Raw genomic sequence first — 22,107 nt, forward strand, 5'->3', positions numbered from 1 at the left:
AGGCTCTAGTCTTGAGCCGTAGCGTTATACTCGCTAAAATCAGCAGCCTTTGTAGTGTCAGCCATATTTGAAGTCAGAGCAAAAGTCTCCAAGACTTCTGCTTGGCATTTCAGGTTCTGCTAATCACCTGTTTCCCGATTCCTGCTACTCATTGCGTCCTAGCTGCTGCTGCAAGGGCTGCTGCTGGTGATGAACGCAGCCTGCCTGCTTTCTGAGGCGCGTCGCACACGTACTAGAGCTCGCGTACGAGCAAGACTCTGGCATGCAGTCTACATTTTGGGAGTTCCTTGTACTCTTGGTACGTGTAGTTAAGGTCTCATTTGCGATGGACTGTATGTCCGGCTGCTTGCATGTTTTTCGCACAAGAGGGCTGATTAGCTTGCTCCACACTACGGGGGTGAATGTAGTGCCTGTGCCTGTGTGCACCTCTCTCCTGTGCGTATGCCTGGGTGCCGATGGAAACGATTGAGCATTTGAGTGCGTCGAGCCATTTCCAAGGACCTCGCCGGTGGTCCCTCTGTTTCCCTCTCGTGCTCCACGGATTGGAATTTGTGGGGTGACAGGAAGGGGTAGACGAGAAAGGCGAAGGGGGAAAAGCTCTCCAAAAGCAACCCCCAATAGTGACTCTTTTGTTCGAGCCAGAAGCGTGCCTAAGGCCAGTGGCCTGCATTCGGATAATAATTAGGGGTAGCAGTAGCTTTACACTGGGAAACGTGGCGACACCAGCGGCGTGATGCCGCAGCACTCAACTTGCACCACGTTTTGGAACGAGGGTGCTCCGAATGGAGACAAGGCACGCTCAGTTTATGTGCTATAACGCTTGACAGGGCGTAGTCTGAGACGTGCGATACACCCCCGCTCCAGCAGGCGAGGCGAAAATGCGCCTGCACCAGTAAGAGCAGGCCGAGCGCACTACACAGCGCTCTCTAGCCGGTTCCTCGGGACACCCCTGACAGACAGTGCAGTAAAGGATCACCCCATAAATAGATAGAAAGAGCAGCTCTAGCGGGGGCAGCGTTCTTCAGCAAGAGCATCATCACCCTCAGACCACTGGTCTTGAACCATCGGTCAGCTGCTGTTACTCACACACCCCGCCCCATTCCTATGCTGACATCGGTTTTTATGGAGGGGCCATTTTCATTGGACGCCATGAATTGCCGTGCAAGCTGCCGTTCGCAGACTGCAAGCATCTGTACAGGGCGCTGTCTACTACTCCCTTTCTTCTCCCTCCCCTTTGTCCCCCCACACTGCCTTGCGTAAGCGTGGGGGCAGAAAGTGTGAACGTCTTCCCATGGCTTACCTACAATTTGTGACTCTTCTTTCCGACCATGTGCTGTTACTCCAGAATGCCGCCGCTACTGCTGCCTTCCTCTCGATCTGAGCTTGCAGGGGTCCCCGAGCCTCGAAACTTGCAAGCCACGAGCCGGATGGCGAAGCTGCGCCGCTATTTAGCTCGTAGACCTTGAGGGAAAGAGATTTGATAGACAAAGTTTCAAGGACCAGCTGCCCACGCGCAACTGCTCCTCAACACAGCGCAGAATGTTACCCCCTGTGACGCCCGCTACGACTGCACTAGCTGCCACAGGAGCAGCACACGTAGCAGCCCCCTCAGCGTGCTTGCTGCTGGAACATCCGTTTTGGTACTGGCTGATTGCGGCCACTGTTATGTCGTCCCCCTACTCCCCCTTTATTGTGCTTTATCTCTCCCTGTTGGAAATTCTTCGGTGGGGGAACCTTGTAGGAGACGCCCCTAAGGATCCTTTCGACGAACGCGTGTCAAGCAGCCCCACTGAGCAGCCGCAACGGCAAGAAGAGGCCTCCTTGAGTCCTTGGTGTTTAGAGACTTCTTTTATTGTTCCGTTCGACTCGTGCTGGGTGCTTCCTGAGTTGTGCGCCGTTTAAGCTTCCCCAAGGAAGCTGTCGCGTAGAAACCTTGGAAAGACTTCCAGAGAGGCTGTCCCACTACCCCACCCCTTCAGAACCCCCCGTCCTTTGCAGAGAACTATCCAGTGCTCGTGGTGCTTGGTTAGTATGCCTCCAGGGGTGGCGGCGCTCCAGGACGAGCATCTGCAGAGGCTTCTGAAGGGAGGTCTCCAGAGGCATCGTTGGACGTCTCGAGATCTAGCCTTGAGGGATACTGGCATTGGGTAGAGCGGGCTGAGCAATAAGGGCAAGATGCCACGAAGGGATTGGGGAGAGACTTGGGTGGCGAGGCACAAAGTCTTTGAGGGGGTGTTCATAGCGTATGCAGATGCCGAGAAGACCTTTCCCAACCGCAGCAAGTGGAGGGTGCAGCAGCGCAGGCAGCTGCAGCACAAGCAGCTGCAGCAGTGGGAGTGAGTCAGGTTGGTACAGGCCGCAGCTCTGCACAAAGAGGAGTTGGAGAGCATTACATAGCAGTTTGCGCCCTACAACTATCCCCTCCTCGCAAAAGGGGAGGCTAGGGCTTCTGTCGCATTACAGGAGATTCGCTTCCAGACACACCTGCTTTGTTTTTTCAAGTGGCACGGCCAGCAGATTGTTGTTGTGGGGGAGCACCCGCCGGCATTAACCCAAGAGGGAGCCGCCGAGGACTAGGGAGCTGCTCTCATCAAAAGCTGGTCCCTTTTGTTTGCGCAGAGTTGCTGGTGGAACCCCAGGCAGCTGCGCTGCTGCAGCAGCGGTCGCTTTTTACAGCTGAGAGGATTTTCGCGGGCCAGAGGACCCCGAAGGAGCAGCTGCAGCAGGAGAATGATGAGCCTTCCTCCAAGCAGCAGCAGTCGCTCGCGTCGCTCCTGCTGCTGCAGCGGTCCTACCGGCGGGTGGTTGTCTCAGATGGCGTGGGATTGGGGGCTAGTGAGTGTACAGGCAGCTTCGTGTTTCTTTGCAAAGGCTAAGCGTCGCGTGGGAGACGCCTCCAGAGCGAGTTCCAGGGAAAAGTTGGAGGGCGTTGCTCTGCGGGTCGTCTTCTTTGTCTATGGATGTGCGTGGTAAGTGTCTCTTGATAAGTGGTGGGGTTCTCGCGTGTGGAGGGAAGAATGTAGTCTAGCTGCTCTTGGAGAGTGCGGAAACGGCAGGATCGTCACCTGCCGGCCATGCGCAGCTGATGGGCAAGCAACGAAAGCTGAGGGATGCCTCCAGCAGCCGCAACTGGTGCAGCACGACAGACACGTCTTCGGGCAGATTCTACATTTCAATGGCTTATGGTTGGGTGGGGGGGGCTTTGCTTCGGCGCGAAACAGCGCTTCGCTGTCTCAAAGATGCCAACCCCTTTGACACGAACCGTATAGCTGCGCCCCTAACCCTCACGCCTCAGCAGCTTCGAATTGAAAGTGGCAAGCGCTCTTCTGCGCGGCTAGAGCCACACCCCAAGAGCCTCCTAGTTTTCGTGGAAGTCTGCAGCAGAGGCTCACGCCGTCTCGACTGTCTCTTTGTGCCAGGTGTATGTGTGTCTGGTGTGTTTGGGTGTCTGTGTTTTGTATCCAGGAGAGCCGTTTTGGCGGTTTGCAGGGAAAACGCGCGAGTTCAGGGCTCTTCAGTGTCTGCACTGAACGGCTTTTTCGCATGGAGGCGAGCGCTATGGCCGGCGGTACTACGGGGAGAACCGCAGCAGGATATCCCTAGGGACTGCTGGAATCGGCGAGGCTCCTCTTAGGTGTGCTACCTCCCGGGGGTGTGTCGCAGGGAGGGGGGATCAGCGGCAGAGGAGCGCATGCACTGCAGCGCTACGTATGGCAGGCCCTGCACGATTGCACTTGAACTACGATAGACGGGGGTACTGGATTTTCTCTGCGAGGGAGGGGACCGGCCAGCAGCTGCGGCTGCACGGCGGGAGTCAGGGGGGCAGAACGGCAGTGAAGCAGCAGCAGTAGGGCTCTCCCTCCCTTCGTCCCTCCGCAAGCGGAGAGCAGCGCGCAGGCGAGGAAAGGGCAGCGAAAGAAACGCAGGGTGCAGCGAGTGGAAGCCTGAAGTTGCTATGGCTTGGGAGCGAGCTCAGCAGCACCACCTCTGTTGGACGGCTGGTTTTTTCTTTGTGAGCGCAAGGAACACGCTTCTGCCCTCAACCGCAGAATACAAGCGAGGATAAGGGCATGAACGGAGACGGAAGGGCAGACGCGATACCGCCTGCTGTCAAGCTAGTCAAGTTCAGCTGTATGGCCAGCTGCTCGGGGAAGCGTCTGTCTCCCCTAGTGTGGACTGCTTGGCAGCAGCCCATACCAAGGTGCAGCCATAACACCGCGAAGAGGGAAGGCAGCCCTTGCAGGCGCTCTTTGCAGAGTACGAGGCTTGCCCCTAGACATCTACTCTCAAAGAAACACACTCCTACCCCGGCAGTCCATTCAGTTGGACGTCTCTTTCCGCTTGCAGCGGCGTGAGTGTGGCCGCCTACGTGCACAGCGTATTCTGCTGAGCGTCCTGCCAGTGCGAACCCATCAGCACCCCTGGAAGATCTGTAGACTGTCAACGCGGAGATGGTTTCTTGGGGGAGTAAAAACGCGGAGCAAATAGGGGCAGTTGGAGTTGGAGAGATGCCTCTCGCGCTTGCCAGCTGTGTGCCGATAGGCAGGTGGCGTGCTGTGCCCCTCGATGTGTGCAAGACGTATTACTACCTGTTGGAACTGTGGTAGTTCCCTGTAGATGTGTACATGTAGGCACATGCATACATATACATATATATATGTACATATATGTGTACTTGTGTGCCTTCTTGGTAATGGCTAACCGACGAAGCACGCTGTGTGTATCCGTTTTGCGTCTGCGAGTGCGTTGATTCTGAAGAGTTTGTTTGCTGTCAATTCGCCAAGTGTGTGGCGTTTCTCTGAGCTTCGAGGTACCTCTACCTACAGCCCAGCACCCACACCACGAAATTCCCCATCATATGTCTGCAGTGGTGCAGCACACGAGTCGGACGCAGGGATGTTGCAGCCGCGAAAATCTTGCAGCAAAGCCCAGATTTGGGAGCGTACGGGGTGAGGTGAACCCTGTGCGCTTGAACACTGCAAGTTAAGAGGCCTTAGGGTGTGGCTCTCTGATGATATCGCGAGAGCTTTAGGGTTTGGTACAACGTTTAAAGGCCTGGAACGCGCGTGACTGTGGAAACGCCTAAAGCAGCAAAGCCTCTAGACTCAAGAGAGAGGTGTGGCGATTCTTTGGATCCCCCTATTTTGACTGAGTGCCTCCCCGAACTGCACGCTGCTTGGGCCTTCGGACGAACCGCCGCGAAACAGAACCCGTGTAGTCTGAATGGATGCCTGTTCCCCATTGTTTTCTGCACGTGAACACGACGGAGGGTATTAGGACCATCAGCAGCTCTGAATTTGCGCCAAATACGAAGGAGTTAATTAGTTCGTATCCCGGAGAGCAGGATCCAAGTCATCAAAATACGGATGCTGCATGGCTTTCTTCGCCGAAATCCTCTCGGACGCCTCAAAGACTAACATTTTGGAAAGCAAATCCAACCCGCAGTCGCTCAGGCCGGGGGCCTAGGAAAACACGAGAGGAGAACACAAAAAGTCGAAAGCCATGATTTTCTGGGCGTGTAAGGGTGTGTGCATGTGAACCCCCTGCACTTATCGTGCATGCACGTATCTCTAGAAATACCCCCAAACCGCATGAACGAGCGCCCAAAAAGCCATAGTTGCTGCGCACAACAGGGGTGCCGCCTCACAACGCGCCATCTACGTGTCTGCCCCGCAGCAAGCAGACTACCCAACCTCCCCAAAAGCCGAAAGCCGTCCGGCAGAGACGTTACATGGCACCCCATAACACGCTGAATGCGCCCTCAGTGGGGCCTCATCGACACTCAACGCACGATGTATTTCCACTTCAACGGTGGGTAATACTTGAAGTTATTGCGCCACTGCGGCAAACCCGTGAGGCTTTCAGTTGGAGCAGGCGTCCCTGTGGAGCGCATGCAGCAGACACACACACACCGTCCGCGCCTTAAGGCTGTGGCTAAGGGCGTCAGTCGCTAAACCCGTCTTTGCGCGTGCATGCATGCATGCATGCATGCATGCATGTGCTGCTTGGGGGGCCTCTGCGTTGCACGATTACCTAAAACCTTGAAGATTCGCTGGAGCTGGTCTTCGTTATTCGAGCCTGGAAACAGGGGTCGCCCGTTCACCATCTCTGCAACAGCCCCCAGTGTCAATACACCATACGCGCACACTCGGCATACACTACAAGACAGACGCTCAAGCCCCCATCCAGCAGGAGAGCGCCTTGAGCAGCCCAAGGCAACTTGGCAGGGGAAAAATATCCTCAAAAAGCACCGTGCTAACCCCAAGATATTCGCCACAAGAAACAGCCGCACCGACAGGATCTCGAAGAGAGCAGCAGAGGAACAGCCGTTTTCCCTTCTCCTCCTCTCCCCCCAACTACGATTACGACCCCTCGGAAACGTAGACACATTCAGGAGCTTCTGGCAGCCGCCAAAGGGCGAGCACTACAATGGCTGGCTGCTAAAAGAGGGCTGCACAACGCCTCACCCGCGAAGATGCATCCTATACTCCAAATATCGACAGGCGTAGAGTAAGTGTTGCTGCCCATCAGAACGTCAGGAGCCCGGTACCACAGAGTTACAACTTCGTGAGTGTATGATCGAACTGGGATGCCAAATGCTCTGTGAATGCGCAACTCGTACACTTTGCAGACAGCAGCACGACGTGTGGAAGGAAGAATCATGCGATGTGGTGTGGCTGTCACCCTAGAACCAGCTCACGAGGCGAAGAAAGCGAGCGCCGCTTCCACGTGGAGGGATTCACAAGGCATGCAGACACGAAAAAGGCATGTGGGCAGACATGCATGCAATCATGAAGGCCTGCGTGTGTGCACGTTGCATTTACCAGCGGTGCATGCATACACGACACAGGCGCGACGAGCACAGACACACACGCAGCAGCCTCTTCCCTTGGCGAAATGGCGCAGTTGCAAAGCAACCCCACTCGACAAGGCTTTTGCATGTACCTGGCGAGGCCAAAGTCTGCGAGTTTGAGAGTTCCGCCTCTGCTGATCAACAGATTTTGGGGCTTGAGATCTCGATGCAAAACTCTGAAGAGCGCATGCAGAAACAACGGGGACGCCCATGCATGCATGCATGCTGTGGGAAGCAGGAAGCTGCCGCTTGCGCCTGCCGGAACGACAGGCGAGACGCGCGATCTTTTTTCGAGCCATCGCGTGCAATCTTGTTTTTTGCGCCTCCAAAAACGTCTGCACCCAGGGGACGTGATGTTTCCAACGACTGCTGGTGAGCTCCATGAAAAAGCGCAAGTCGCACACCCCAGGCAGGGAGAAAAGGGAAGCAGAAAGGGAGGGCAGAAAGGGAGGGCAGAAAAAGATGGACCTGTGTTGGTGACAGTAAGCGATGCCCTTCAAGAGTTGGTACAAAAATGATTTGACGACTTGTGGCTCCAATCCAGCGGCTGCAGGCAGACAGGCAGACACAAGCGCCCACCTTCTTTCGAGGCTTCTTGCATGGCTGGGTTGTGTATGCATGCACTGTTGTTTAACAACATCGAGGCGACCTCAAGAGGTTGCAGCAGTGGACTAGCATGCGAAAGGGGATACCATGAAGCAATATGCATTCAGTAAGGGGCACCACAGAGAGGGGGTTCAAGCACGCCAGCCACACACATATACACATACATATACAAATATATACATACACACATACATATACACATATATACATACACACATACACATACACACATTTACACGCACATTTACACACATACACACATTTACACACATATACACGCACATGCACACACATACACACACATACACACACATACACATACACACATACATATACACACAAACCACGCATACTGGACCCCTCAACCGAGATTAAGGCATTTGCTTGCATAAAAAGCCGCTGCTTACGGCGGCATGCATCGAGAACTTCCTTGAGATCCTGCTCAAGATATTCAAACACGAGGGTTAAGCGTTTGTCGGTGTGGACGACATCCATTAGTCGAACGATATTGGGATGGTGGAGCTCCTTAAGCAGGGAAATCTCGCGTATGGCTGCAAGCGTGCAGCACATTGTATGCACAGACACACACACATGAACTCCCCTAATAGAGGCCTTTCTGAGCCACGATGCGTAGACACGAGGCTATGACAATTACATCGCATGCAAGAGGCCGCATGCGCTGTAAAAGTGGCGTGAGAAGCAAGCGTGTGGCGTGCCTGTCGATGGAATCCCCTCGTCTTCTGCCTCCAACCGGATCTTCTTTAAGGCACAGAGATTGCCATTGGCATCTTGCGCTTTGTAGACCACGCCGTAGGTTCCCTCGCCTATCTTGTCAAGCTTCTTGTAGCGATCCATACTGCAGGCTGGGGGGAGGGGTTCTTCTTGGAAGGATCTATTAGCGCTAGCCAGAACCCGAAGCAGGAGAGAGAAAGAGACAGAGGCGATGGACGGAACGGCGGGTGCAGTGCTCGCAGGAGCAGCGAGGAGAGAGTCAACAAGGGAGAATCGAATGCATCTGAAATGTGGCCTCGTCCTTCCCGTCTTGTGAGTCCTCTTTTCCTTGAATCCGCAAAGCAAGAAAATCCTAGGAAGCGCAGTGTGTGTGGGAGTGCGCTCGTGTTATTGCTTGCTCTGTGTGAGGTTGGAGGTACTTGTGACGCCGCAAGCGCTGCACATACAAGCCCCTTCCTTCTCCCTTCCCTTTGTCGTGAGGGTCGTTACTCTGTCTGCTAGCAGGGGGTGCAGGCACGTCGCATGCAAGAGATGCTTGTTTGGGTGCCTTTTCCCGTAGCGATTACACGGCATGCATGTTCTTCTCTCTGCTGTGGCAGAACAAAACGCCTATTAGATGTTCGTTTACGCGCCAAGGGGGGGCGGGGGGAGGCCAATTGTGGTGCTGCTGCTGGTGCTGCTGCTGCCGCCTTCAACGCTAGTCGTACGGAAGGAAGGGGGGGAAAAGGAGGGAAGGAGGGGGTGAGTATGCCACTCTGTGCTGCTCTCACCAACGATTCAGATGTGGAAGTGCTTGCTTCCTGGCGCTGCTGATCGTCTTCGGCTGCTGCTACCTACACCCTAGGCCATATAAGTAGCCCGTGAGATGCGCATGCATGCGCGTGGCAGTGACAGTCTGTGCACGTCCAGAGGCAGTCTGAATGCGCAGTGTGCAGATTCCTAGGAGATTCCCCCCAAGCGCTATCCGCCGGGAACTGGACCGCTGAGCGGCAGACGCCCGCTTCCACTGCCTGAAAACCCCCAAAGACGCGCAAAGGTGAAGAATGAAAAAGGGTGCGACGATCGACGGCCGCAAAAACCGTCAAGACAGCAGAAACTTCATCAAACACCAACCGCCAGAGCCTGCCCTGCTAAAGCAAGCAGCTAGCAACAGCGCGGACGGCAGCGTGGCGAATGCGGGTGACGTAGAGGCAAGGGGAGGGGAGCTTCCAGCCGTGAAGATGCGTGCAAACAGGTAAAACTCCAAATCTGCATGTTTTCAAACTGAGAAGAAGTGGCGGTCTCTTCTGGCTGGCCCCTCCTCTTGCCAGTGGGGCCGTCAGTTCACCACCTTCGGCCGCATGCGCTTCTTGTGCTTCCATGAGTGCTGTCCGTATGCGCCTCACTGCTGCGGATGCTTCTCCAGCCAATGATGCAACTTCCTACTGGGAAGCTTCATAATCGCTGGCACTGTTGGGGGGGAGAGGCGGAAGTTGCCTTCCGATTCGGATTGCACGAATCGACCGACAAGTGTCACTGAATGCTTCATGACCAGGTCCTACCTGCCTCTCTCTATGCACAACCATTCATGTGGCTGGTAGCAGAAGGAGAGGTGTTGGCCCTCGTCTTTTTTCCGCTCCATGCCGCAAGTGGCTTGGCGGCGGACTACGCTACACTTAGGCGCTTCCTACAAACCAGGTGTATCGAACGCAATGAGAAATCGTTAAGAATTCATTTCTTCACTTGTTTTTACGTACAGCTTACTGCAAAATAAGTTCAGCTCGAAACAAAAAGACGCAATATTGTGTGTGTGCGCGAGATGCTATGGGCAACCAGCTTCTAGGGCTCGGAGTGCTTGCAAGATGTAGCTTCACACACACTAACTTTCCCTCCCTCCTCAAAGGTCAGGAACTCTAAAGTGCATGGCACAGGAAAAAGCAAGTCTTCCTTAAGATGCTTATTAACTTTCCCTGTAATTTTGTACCCATATTGGCACTAAATGCCTCCCTACGGAGACCCCAGGTGGGTTGTTACAGTTGGTAGCATCACGGCGCTCGTTTCAGCATTTCTTCGCTCACCCACTGGCTGTGCATGCAATGGTATGCAAGGCTTCCCTACTACAGTGTTCGGCTTCGATCAAGTTATCTGGTAGCTCAGCATTTGATGATCTCTGCAGCAGTCTGCAAAAAACTCTCTGGAAATAAAAGTGAAGGTGGCACGATCGTATAACGCCAGTTTCGGAACCACAGCCCTTCCTGAATGCTGTCATGAAGGGAGCAGCTTTACTGATTCTAAAAAGATATGTTAAAGCCTATAAAATGTGTAATGGTGGGTCAGTCAGGTTATGCCAGGGGAAACGTTATAAGGCCCATCAGGACGGGCAAGCACACGAATGCTTCGTCAGCCGATTTAAAATGCACCTTCCTTCGTGTTACCCAGATGAGGTAGCGAGGCTTCCTACTTGTGAAGTGTTATCAGAAAAAAACCCTTCAGTCGTGGCTCTACTCATACAGAGGAAGTCGTATCCCACGTACAAGTGTGTAATCCTAGATATGCCATGTGTGGCTCAACGGAATGTGCGCATGCGGCCACAACTGCGCGCTGGGGGGATTAGAGTGCCAAGAATCGCTTGGAAGATCCACCTTCTGGTCTGCTCACTAACGGACATTTTGGCTGTGGTAAGCACTGTCGAGTCCTTACATCCACAAGCTGAGGCAGAGCCTTCATGCGAACGGCTCAGTGGAGGAGTAAAAGAGAAGACGGTCCTAAGCATGCATTCAATCCTACTGGTTCTGCAATTGGTCTCTATTTGAGGACTCGATAGAGCTCTTTGCCTAGGTTCAGGATGAATAGGCAAGTATTGAAGGGTGATTCGCTGATGCGTTGAATACGAAGCTGCCAGCAGGCTGGCGACCTGGAAGTCGTCCAGCGCGCCGTATTAAGCTACTTCTCGGGTCAGCCTCAAGCTATGTCTAGCGGCATCGGAAGCCGCTACACCATGAACAGGAAGGTGAGCGACAGGTGGATGCCTTGTTGGGGGAAGGCTAAGTGCAAGAATCGACAGCGCTTCTGGGCAGGGCACTAGTTCCTGAAAGGATGGAAGGTCGCGCAAGCGTGTTAGCATTGAGCCCCTGAAGAAGAATAAGGTGAAGCGCACGTGTCTAATGCCTCAGACTGTCAAATTGCGTGACCAGCTACATTGATAAAGTGTATTTGACAACACAGAAGCTCTCTTCAACTACTCTACTTACTTTGATGAAACATAAAGCGGCGTTCCATGCTCGCAGTCACAAGGTCGAGCATACGTGTATACGTTTTGCCCTTTTATTGTCCGAGCCAAACTGCAACAGCAAGTTACGCGGGCTTTTTATAATTCTATCGATGGGGGCCGGATGGCTGCCGACAGAGGCGACGTTTTATTCTTCAGCCGCAACGTCAACGAACGCCTGTAGCACGTACAGCGTGTGCTTCAGCTTGTTGCCGGACAACCAGTGACATATGCAGACGCACAAGTGTAAATTTTTTTTGGAATAATTGTGCTTATGAAAACCGTGCGTTGATCGCAAAAATCTAGCGAGGTCTGGCAAAATTGAACCAATCAAGAAATGTCCTTTATTGCTGAGCACCCTCAAGAATGCTGCAAAGTTCTAGATGTTTGTATCTTATTACTGAAATTTCATGGCTGGATTTGGTCAGCTGAAATTTCTTTCAGCTCATTCATTTGAGCAAACATGATTTGTGAGCTAGAAGAAGGAGGCTGATGGGGCACTAAGGACACTCATCGGCCGCTATACAACTCCTTCGGTAAGTGCGCTGGCCGATTGTGAGTGCCGTGGCTTCCCTACAGCCAATGCTAGCGACCAGTCTTCTCTTTCCGCAATTTATGGTATCCACAATACACCAAAGTATTGCTTTTTGTTTTCATCGTCTCACCAGAACCGAGCAGGGGTATCCAGGGCCGGGAAAAAGCTATTCGCGTTGCAGGCATTGAAAATACCGGCGCGATTTTTGCGGGAGTCATTTTTCGACCTCCTGGACCGACCATTTGACTTTAGTGTAATTCTCTTGGAGCCATTTAGCACGTCGATAGTCCTAAAGTTATTCGCTGGATTGGGGGCCTCCTGTAGTACGGCGTCACAAGGAAGTACATCAAGAGCATCCCTAACATGGTTGCCAGGGCACTGTCGTGGCACTGCATCCGTTCACTATTGTGAAGCACAACCGCATTTTTATGTGTCCAAAATTTTCATCGGATGACTTGTATCCCATGCTTCTAGCGCCTGTGCGTACCTTTTGTTGTTAATATCAAGAGGGGTAAAATAGGGATGCATTCCACGTTGAGGTTGACCTGCTGGGGCTTAGAAAAGGCGGGGACTTGGTCGCTCGCACATCCCCGCTTCACTCCGCTGCGCCGATTTAGGCAGCGCAATAAAGCATGTTATTTTGGGCTATAGTGGGAGTTTACCATATGGTGGAGAATCCTCACGATCTATCCGGTTGCCTGAGATATCTTACCGTAGAGGGGATTCTCCTCTCAATCAACCTGGTGCACAGTCGTGTCCAGATTGTTAGCAGCTAAAGCTACACAATACTCGTAAACTCAGCCTTTTGCAAAACCTTCTGTCCCTTCGAAATTCGACTGGTCTGACTAGATTTTATTGTTGGACTGCTGGAAGCCAAGGGCTGGGGTTGCGTCTACGTAGCTGCCGACAGACTCAGCATGTGTCCACTTGAACTTCCATCTACCCCAGCACTATCATGACTCGGAAAGTCGCTCAATTTTTCTGGACTTAAGTCTGGAAGGATCATGGATTCCCCGAGAGTATAAACGAAATCGAAGTTTGCTAGTGCGTTGTGGCGTGCCCTTATCACCCGATTAAATGTTTACCTTAATATGACCAGAGCGGGCTACCGTGGGGACGGGGAACAGGTAGCGTGCATAATCTGCGTCCTTCTACATTATTTGCGACTCTCCGCTAAGATAAATTCAAGCCTTCTTGGCTTGTTGTTCTTTAGGTAGGTGGCATAAAACAGACAACTGCACTTGCCCACCCGTTGCCACACCGCATTCCTGGTCTACACTTCGGAGATCCTCTCTAATCCGAGCCTTTAAGTGGAGTTCCTAGAACCTGAATCTCCCTCAGTAGAGAAATTCAGATTATACTTAGCTGTTGCTTATGACTGTGTGCACAAGGCTCAACAGACATAGCACTCAATTATGGTAAGCAGCGATCAAACGTGTGTTCCGAGCCTGGTGAATTGGTTTAACTACGTGGGAGGGTTTGCCAAGTGCACCAGAAGGTGTCCATACAGAATTTGCGGCCGTGTGACAAAGACCACTTGCTACTCCCTTACAAACTTATTGACCTTTTTACTTCATCGATTTCCCTAGAATTCAGAGGAGCCACAGAACTGTAAATATTGGCGTCCTCATATGTAGATTTAAACTTCGCCGAACTCTTCGCGAGCTTTGCCGCACAGGCAAGCTACGTAGGCGGAGGATCTAGAGGCAGCCACAAAAGTGGATTTTAGGACTATTGAGCGTCAGGGCACACTGGATGTTGGTTTTGTTGAGATGGGGAGGGGATGCCCAACGTTTCCAGGTGACGACTCAGCGGTTGCAAACACTATCGCATGAGGGAGAGTTGGCGGCTTTATTTCATTGGCAAAGCTAGTGACTCTAGACAATAAAGAAACCCGCCGTTGCAAGGTTGTTGTCCGTCCTCGGCGTAGGTTCTGCCTGATACAGTTGTCTACATTTATGGGTAGGGCTCAAAACTTTGCTGGCTACTATTGTTAAGGTATTGCGTTCACTCAGCATTTTTGCACAGGCGATCTCAAAAAGATTGTCTTTGCATTCCACTTTATGCTTCTTCTGGGGTATGGACGTCAAAGGCAGTACTACATTTACCGGCTGTATTGGCCTTCAAAAATTGCCTGTCGAAACGCGGAAGCACTACTGAAGTAGTGTCTTTTGATTTCATGTACACATTACGCTTGTCGTTTGCTTTCTCGTGGCAGGAAGCCCATGTTTCAGCCTTCTGACGGCAGTATGCCACCCGCGGCGCTGCGGTCGTGTCGTTTTTGTCCCTTGGTTGTTGATACTGACTACCTTTCGACCAGCTGACTGGACTTTAAAGGGTGATGATCTCTTTATTTTATCAGTTGGACTGTTTCCCAGTTTCTGCTTGCACGCGTCGTGGCGGTAGGGTGCGCAATGATTCCCAACGAACACGCAAGGCAGACGAGGGCATATGCGTTAAAGGGGGATAGACGTAGCAGCCCAAGCTACTGCGAGCCTCCTCTGCCATACTGATAAATGTCAAAAGTTTGATGTTGAATCAAATAATTGGCATGTTCATTCGCAAACCTTGCATTGCTATGAGCTCGACACAAGACGACGCAATGTGTTTGTTTGCACATGTGCGCCAAGTGCGCGGTGCGCAGCTAGCTGCGAACGCTTGAAAAGCACAGCCATGCCGCTAGCCCAGTGTTTTCAAATCGGAGCTCGAGGGGGACGGCATGGGGAAGAGGGATTATTTGTAGAACCCCCCACGAACTTTCTAGCCAAGGAGTGTCTCCCTACGGAGACCAAGGATGAAGCGTTCTAGCCTTCCTTTTTGAGGAAGGTGGAGAAACCACATAACGCTGCATTTCCAAGTAGCCCATTCCACATCCCCCGTATTGCTGCACCGACGCACTTCAGCTCGTGTACGTCTCCTGTGGCGTGAAAGCAAATGCTGCTAGTACCCTTGCTGCTGCTACTGAGTCGATGGCTGCCCCAACACACACGTGGTGCTGCGCTACTGCCTGTTTTGGCATCCTTAGTAACAAGCCATCGGCTCTAGCGACGACGGCGGCAGCAGCAGCAGCAGCAGCAGCAGCAGCACACACGCGGCATCGACGCGCGCAGTGTGAAGAGTAGCGCTAAAAATCGATGCTGCGCATACGGCCATCTCCAAAATCAGGATAGATGGAGCACGTTCACAGCAAGCCTACAAAATCGAGATACCTGGGTGACAGCCTCTAAAGCTGCACAGACAAGCCTGGGGCAGTACCTTCCCTCTAGACGGAGCTTTTGCACGGTGATGATCGATATGCAATCATTGAAACACTGAGCCTCAAGGCTTTTTTGGGATGCGACCTTTCCGCAAGGCCGTTGTTATGTCGCCATCCCACTACCAGTAGAGCTCTGCCTACGCATCCAACTCGCCAGCGACGCCTCTGACGGGGAAATCTCCTGAAGGAGCAGCCACGCAGGCGGAGCCAGAGGACGACACGGGGTACAGGAACGCTGCGAGACAGGTACAATCGTCAGTCGATCCATTCTTTATGGCTTTTTTAACGATGCGGTGACAAACTTCGGAGAGCAGTTCAGGAGTGGGAAGCGCGAGAGGCAGCAGGGGAAAGCCTCCCTGAGAGGATCTGCCCCCCCGACTCGGCGACTCCCAATGGCTGCTGCTGCCTGCAGCGCTGGAATCCACGGCGGCTTGCTGAAAGCTGACGCCGGACGGCACAGCAGCAGCGTCTCCTGCAGCTGCTTGTGCTGCTGGCGCTCTTGTTGCGCTTCCTCCCGCCACGCCGACACCGTTCTGCGAAGATAGCAGCCGCCTCCAGGAGGTAATTCTCTTGAGCCCCGAAGGAAGTGCCTGCTGCGCAGAGTTGTGTGGGGGTTGCTGCTGCTGCTGCTGCCTCTGCTGGCTCAGCTTGCTGCTGCTGCTCGTCCTGCTTAAGCCTCCAAAGGAATTCCTGAGAATCGCCGTTATATCGCTCGCGCTGGCTACTCCCCGCATGCCGAGGGCTGTCTGCTGCCGCAGCAGTTCGCGCTGCCTCTGCTGCTGCTGCCGCTGCTGCAGCAGTTCCGCCTCGCGTTTGGCCGCTGTCTCCAGTGCTCGCCAGAAAGGCTTGACTTGCTGCATGCACTTCAAGACATCTGACGCGTCCACGAAATCCCAGACGCCATCCGTTGCGAGCAGCAACACGCCGCAGTTCGGTGAAATCGCCGATCCGGGAGTCTCTGCCCCCCCAGCAGCGTCCTCAGTGGCGGAAGGCGCAGCCGCAAACAGAGAGGCTAGCGAATACACACCGACCTCCGGCTCAATCGACAAGGAACGAGGTGGCAAGCGTGCCTTTACATCAAAGTCGCCGATCGAACGTGTCGGCTCAATAAGGCCCCCCATCCTGTTGTTGATGATGCTAACCTGCAGCAGAAGTAGCCAGACACGGAGAGACGCGCAGTCAGACGGCAATCGAGAGGCTCGGGCGAAACACCAGGGCAAGAGAGAGAAAGAGAGAAAGAAAGAGAAAGACACATGCATCTATGGCAACAAGAAAGGCAGCTAGAGCGGCGTCAGCCAGTAGAGCAAGCTAGGAAGCTAGCCCCCAAACAAATAGTCGAAAAGGATAAGAAGCACCCACGCAAAACTGCAGATATAGTCACAAGCAGCCAAAACTCGCGCTGGGATGCCTGCTGCAGGCAGGGAGAGGAGGAGGAAAGAAGGAGGGGAAGAAAGAGGCGTAAGTCGCATTCCTCTGCTCAGCACAAAAATAGAGAGCAACCTCTACAGCGCATCGAGTGCGTCGCAGTTTACCCCTAGCGCTCGAAGCCGTTTTTCTTCGGCTGGACTGCCACAGCGCAGCTGTCTCGACAGCCACTGGAAGGTGATACTGCTGCTGTTGGGGGCAGTGGTGATGCTGCTTCTGCTGCTGCTGCACGTGTACGTCCCTAGCGAACAGGCGCTGTCTGAAGACTGTAATTTGTTGCTGCTCGGAATGAGACAAAAGGAGATCCTGCTGCTGTGGCTGCTGATACTGCTGCTGCTGCTCACACCAGGAAGCAGCTCTGCAGCGCTGCTGCGATCTGGCCTCTTCAGCAAGCCACCCAGAGTCTGCGTCACTTGTTGCTGCTGCTCTTGCTGCTGCTCCTGCTGCTGCTCTTGCTGCTGCTCCTGCTGCTGCTCCTGCTGCTGCCGTCGTTTTTGCTGCGGAAGGTGCTGTTGCGGCAGGGGGGGCATCAAGTGAGAGGTTGCAATTGGCGAATCCAGACTCTCCAACCCGAAGAAGGACTGATCGCGTTTAAGATTGTTGCTGCTGAGGCTGCTTCTGTTACTGTGTCTCTGTTGTCGCTGCCGCAGCGCAGGTGCCGAGCGACTCAGCGGCATTGGGCTCGTGCTGCCACTGGCGTGCCTGATGAGAATGTCGAAATTGCTGCTGCTGCTGCTGCTGCTGCACGCGCCAGATTCGGAGCGCTGCTGTTGGCGGTAACGCTGCTGCTGCTGCTGCAACAGCAAATCCGATAGCGTACCAGCAGCGCCTGGACTGCTCTGCCCCCCTGGAAACGGCTTGAATGCGACTTCCTTATAATCCCATACTCCAACAGTTCCTTCGGCAATCGTAACAGCGTCTTCCTCTTGCTGCTCCTGCGTGTGCTGCCCTTCACTGCTGCTGCCTTCTGCGCAAGTTCGCTCCAGCAAGGCTGCCTCGGCTGCATACTCCGCAGCAGCACCCGAGTCGGAGGCTGCGTGGCTTTTGGCCTTGCTGCGAAGCGATCGCGCAGCAGCAACGCGAGAGTCGAAGGAGACAAAGGCCGCTCCGCAATCGCCAAGATTGAACGTAAAAAGATGAGGCCCCTAAAAAAACGAACACGCAAAAAAACAGCCACCACGGCTCCCAAGCATGGCCAAACGCACCAGCAAGAGAGCTGGATAAAGTGGCAACAAGGGCGGTTCCAGCAGCAGCAAAAGGTAAAACAGCAGTAGGTAAAACAGCAGTAGGAGAAGCAGCAGTAGGAGAAGCAGCAAAAGGTAAAACAGCAGTAGGAGAAGCAGCAAAAGGTAAAACAGCAGTAGGAGAAGCAGCAGTAGGTAAAGCAGCAGTAGGAGAAGCAGCAGTAGGAGAAGCAGCAAAAGGTAAAACAGCAGTAGGTAAAGCAGCAGTAGGAGAAGCAGCAGTAGGAGAAGCAGCAGTAGGAGAAGCAGCAGTAGGTAAAACAGCAGTAGGAGAAGCAGCAGTAGGAGAAGCAGCAGTAGGTAAAACAGCAGTAGGAGAAGCAGCAAAAGGTAAAAGAGCAGTAGGAGAAGCAGCAAAAGGTAAAACAGCAGTAGGTAAAACAGCAGTAGGAGAAGCAGCAGTAGGAGAAGCAGCAGTAGGTAAAACAGCAGTAGGAGAAGCAGCAGTAGGAGAAGCAGCAGTAGGAGAAGCAGCAAAAGGTAAAACAGCAGTAGGAGAAGCAGCAGTAGGAGAAGCAGCAAGAGGTAAAACAGCAGTAGGAGAAGCAGCAGTAGGTAAAGCAGCAGTAGGTAAAACAGCAGTAGGAGAAGCAGCAGTAGGAGAAGCAGCAAAAGGTAAAACAGCAGTAGGAGAAGCAGCAGTAGGTAAAACAGCAGTAGGAGAAGCAGCAGTAGGTAAAACAGCAGTAGGAGAAGCAGCAGTAGGTAAAACAGCAGTAGGAGAAGCAGCAGTAGGAGAAACAGCAGTAGGTAAAGCAGCAAAAGGTAAAAGAGCAGTAGGAGAAGCAGCAAAAGGTAAAGCAGTGCCATTAGGAGTCGGAAGCATCAGCATCGCGCAGCAAGAGCATTAGCAGCCAGAAGCATCAGCAAGACCCCTCCTCTCTCCCTTCCCCTTTCCACCAGAAGGGGCGGCAGACTTGCCTGCAGAAGAGCAGCAATCAGACAACTGCCGCTGCCAGCAGCTTCCGGATGAATTTTGCGCAACACAGCCGAGCGACGCCTAAAGAGAGACAGCCAAAGCGACAGCGGATGTCTAGCAATGAGAAGAATAGCACCAAGAAGCTGCGGCTACGTTAGAGCTTTGCTCCAACGGGGAAACACATTGGCAACACTCAACACTTCTCCCACCTCCTCCAGCACACTGCGAAAAAATGCCAGCATCGGTGTCAGCAGCGAAGGCACGCGTTTGAAGCTCTCGAAAATCACCTCATGAGAGCATCCAGATCAGCAAACAGCGTTCTGGCAGCTGCATGCAGCTTCTCTGGTCTCAACAACGGCAACTGGGGAGGCAGTCGCTTGTAGGCAAGTAGAGGGAGACCTTTTGATACGAAGTTGGAAGCTTCATGCGTGTCGTGCCCATCGCACACCACGAACAAGACGGAGGGCATGCTGGCATCTTTCTCCGCCGTTGCGAGAGGCTTCTGCGCTGTACGTACACCCGGAACGGCGGCCGATGCTGCTGCTGCTGCTGCTCCCGCTGCTTCTGCCTCTGGAAACTCCCAGCACTGAGAGACTGCGACGCCTTCAACTGCTGAAAACTTCGCCTTCCGCCTCCGCAACACGGAAGAGAACTGCCCCCACCTGCTCTGCTGCTGCTGCTGCTGCTGCTCGGCAGATGCTCCTGCCGCGACTGACCAGGAGGGAGCGCGGGGAGCTTCGACGAGGCGATTTATTGCAGCATCGATAGCCGCTGAATCGAAGGCTGGAGGCTTCCTCGGCAGTCCGTCGACTGCTGTTTTCATTTCTGCCACCGTAGCCGCTGCAGCTTCTTCTTGCATATCTCGCAGCTCAGCAGCAAAGCCTCCCTGAACTGCAACACGAACTCCTGCAGCAACAACGGGGGGCAGTCGGCAGTGCTGCCCTCCCCAGCATACAGTCTCGTCTGCTTTCAACGTGGCTGCAGCCGTCGCTGAGGCTGCCGCTGCTCCTGCTGCGGCTGCCGATATCCTTCCGTTCCACTGATACTCCAGTCCTCTGCCTCCCGCTGCAAGCTCCAGAATGCTTCGATCTGCGTCGGCTCCAGTGTTGGGTGTCGGTGCTGAAGGCTTTGTTTGGCTGCTGCAACTGCCCCACTGGCTCGATGCCTGTTGCTCCTCCTCCTGCTCCTTCCGCTGCTGCTGCTGCGAAGGAGGAGAAGGGGAAGGAGAGCTCGTCGCGGCTGAAGATTCAAGGCGTCCCCATATACCCACACAAATCCTGTCTTCGTTATCGTGCATGACTCCCCTGTGGGAATAGGAGCCAAAGATTACCCGCACTACGCAAGACGGCTGCGCGACAGGCTCCGAGGCGGGTGACGTGCTTCCCCAGAGATGTCGCTGCTGCTGCTGCTGCTGCTGCTGAGCGCCTTCTTCTTCCTCTTCCTCCTCCTCGACAACTCCCTGCAGGTGACCCTCCAGGTGGCACTGCCTCCACGCAGCCGCAGCAAGGGAGCGCTGCACCGCCTCCATGTCCAGCGTGGCAGCTGCGGCAGCTGCCGCTGCTGCATGCACTGTGCGCCGCATCGGGGGCTAAAGGGCGGGAGCGATCGACTTGGTCGCGGGAAGCAGAACTGCTGGAAAGCACAGTGGCAACGAAAAAAGCCCGCAGGCAGTGCGGCGTCGCTGATCTGCAGATCTTAAGGTCAGCAACACGCCCGGAATACGAAAACGAGAATAAAAGCAACGCATCGAGAAGAAATCCAGCAGAAGAGTGCGCGCTGACGCCAGACACCAAGCGGTGGCGCCACCTCGCCCAAGTGCACGCCTCGAAAAAGCCGACGGGCCCCTGCTTACCTACCCCCAAAGAAATAAAGCAGAAAAACAAATAACACGAATAATTTTGAAAAATAAAACCTAATGGATGCTCCCAATAATTCATTTCGCCTTGCGAAATCCTGGGGCTGCTTGGACAGCACATGCAGCTCCTTCGTCCCGAGATCTGTTGAAGGTGGCTTCACTCCGAGCTCGTCAACTTGTAGCACAAGAAGGGGGGGCACATGGCGAATGGCTACCATGGGCATTTATCCGGTAAATAGTTTCGCGGAAAAGAGGCAAATGCATCAAGGGGTGCCTGGGAGGCGCACTTCTTGGTGCCGATATGCGCAAACTCCGTTTTATCGTGGGGCCTGAACAGGGGCATGCACTTCTTTGAAAACACGTGGGAGAAAGCAGCACAGCAAGAAAGATTCTGCATTCCTCTACAGTGCAAAGCCGTGTCACAACCATTGAGGGGCTCTGGAGACTTGGAGCAACCTCCCCTCTCTGCCGTGACTCTACCGGCCAGACTTCCGTTCTGAAGGATCGAAATTTCAGCGTAGAAGAGTGCTCTTCAGTTCGTGCATGTGCCATTAACAACTTCAGCGCACAGACTTTGGGCCCTGGCTGCTGCGACGTATACTGGCTGCCGCGCCTTCTGTGCTCCTGCGATATCCTACTGGCTGCGGAATAACGACTGCTAGTTCCATCACTAAGAATTTCAGCTGTCTTATGTCAAGCTACAATTAGACACTTTCCATTGCTCCAGCTGTTTAGGTAGATCGGGGGTGAAAGCCTGTTTTGGCTGGGGTACTTGCACTTCTTTTGGCCAGCCAACTAGAGTTGCTTTCAAGTGAGACGATTCAATGCTCCGTGAAGTTGCTTGGCTAGACTCGATCTCTTTACAGCGCTAATTATCTCTAACTGAAAATTCGAGAAGAATTGTCTACATGGTTTGTCCGCATATCTCATTGCAGAGTACTGTTCGCCAGATACAAGATGTAAAATTGTGAGCGTGAGCGCTGGATGCTACATGCAACTAGCTGTGAGTGCTCGGAGTGATTCGATGCAAATCTGTGGTTAGATACAAGCCCACAGAACATTCCAACATCCTTTCCGGGTGCACGACGGCGAAACCCACGCTTGGTTGCTTCAATTTTTGCCAGATCTGGATAAATTCCTGCAGCCGAAATACGACATCCTTGAAATATAATTGTTCAAAAAAGCGAGCAGTTTTCTGCCTTTACATACCATTCCTTTTCCCACAATCGCTGCGGCACACCCCGTAGCTGCTGTAGGTCCACGTGGATGTTCTGGCTGAATCCTACGATGCCTTTCGTATAGGCAGCCATTCACCCCTTATTGATAGGCTCATGCAAAGCTCAGTAACATGGTTTGGCAGCTTGGCTGAGACATTTTAAACTTCAACCGGCACACAGGTATACGCAAACTTTGCCAATGCGAGTGTGAAGCACCG

General features: G+C 53.5%; 2 protein-coding genes across 2 annotated transcripts; both read right to left on the minus strand.

Annotated features, from left to right (window-relative positions):
- Nucleotides 1-5,321: 5,321 nt before the first annotated feature.
- On the minus strand, nt 5,322-8,314 carry LOC34619322 (cell division control protein 2 homolog). Its single transcript, XM_026335214.1, has 8 exons — nt 8,176-8,314; nt 7,867-8,010; nt 7,322-7,400; nt 6,946-7,029; nt 6,468-6,601; nt 6,034-6,108; nt 5,792-5,880; nt 5,322-5,462 (listed from the first exon to the last, which is right to left on the minus strand). Exons 1-8 carry the CDS (start codon nt 8,312-8,314, stop codon nt 5,322-5,324), a joined length of 885 nt encoding a protein of 294 aa, XP_026190999.1.
- A 7,052-nt stretch (nt 8,315-15,366) lies between these two features.
- On the minus strand, nt 15,367-20,399 carry LOC34619320 (AF4/FMR2 family member 4). The gene is made up of 4 exons (XM_026335230.1): nt 19,105-20,399; nt 18,820-18,898; nt 16,762-17,799; nt 15,367-16,371 (listed from the first exon to the last, which is right to left on the minus strand). Exons 1-4 carry the CDS (start codon nt 20,397-20,399, stop codon nt 15,367-15,369), a joined length of 3,417 nt encoding a protein of 1,138 aa, XP_026191015.1.
- Between the last annotated feature and the right edge of the window lie 1,708 nt (nt 20,400-22,107).

The sequence above is a fragment of the Cyclospora cayetanensis genome, unplaced genomic scaffold (genome assembly GCF_002999335.1).
Source record: "Cyclospora cayetanensis isolate NF1_C8 unplaced genomic scaffold, CcayRef3 CcayRef3_contig_62, whole genome shotgun sequence".
Taxonomy (NCBI): domain Eukaryota; phylum Apicomplexa; class Conoidasida; order Eucoccidiorida; family Eimeriidae; genus Cyclospora; species Cyclospora cayetanensis.

Bases quoted from the DNA above. Each gene is read 5' to 3' on its own strand.
- LOC34619320 (XM_026335230.1), bottom strand. From the start codon at position 20,399: ATGCGGCGCACAGTGCATGCAGCAGCGGCAGCTGCCGCAGCTGCCACG. The intron at 18,899-19,104 runs GTGATTTTCGAG...GTCTCTCTTTAG, and splicing joins GATCTGGATGCTCTCATGAG to GCGTCGCTCGGCTGTGTTGC. The intron at 17,800-18,819 runs GCAAGTCTGCCG...TCGTTTTTTTAG, and splicing joins TGATTGCTGCTCTTCTGCAG to GGGCCTCATCTTTTTACGTT.
- LOC34619322 (XM_026335214.1), bottom strand. From the start codon at position 8,314: ATGGATCGCTACAAGAAGCTTGACAAGATAGGCGAGGGAACCTACGGC. The intron at 7,401-7,866 runs GTAAGCAGCGGC...GTCTGCCTGCAG, and splicing joins AGTTCTCGATGCATGCCGCC to CCGCTGGATTGGAGCCACAA. The intron at 5,463-5,791 runs GTGCGTTGAGTG...GTGTTTTCCTAG, and splicing joins CGTTGAAGTGGAAATACATC to GCCCCCGGCCTGAGCGACTG.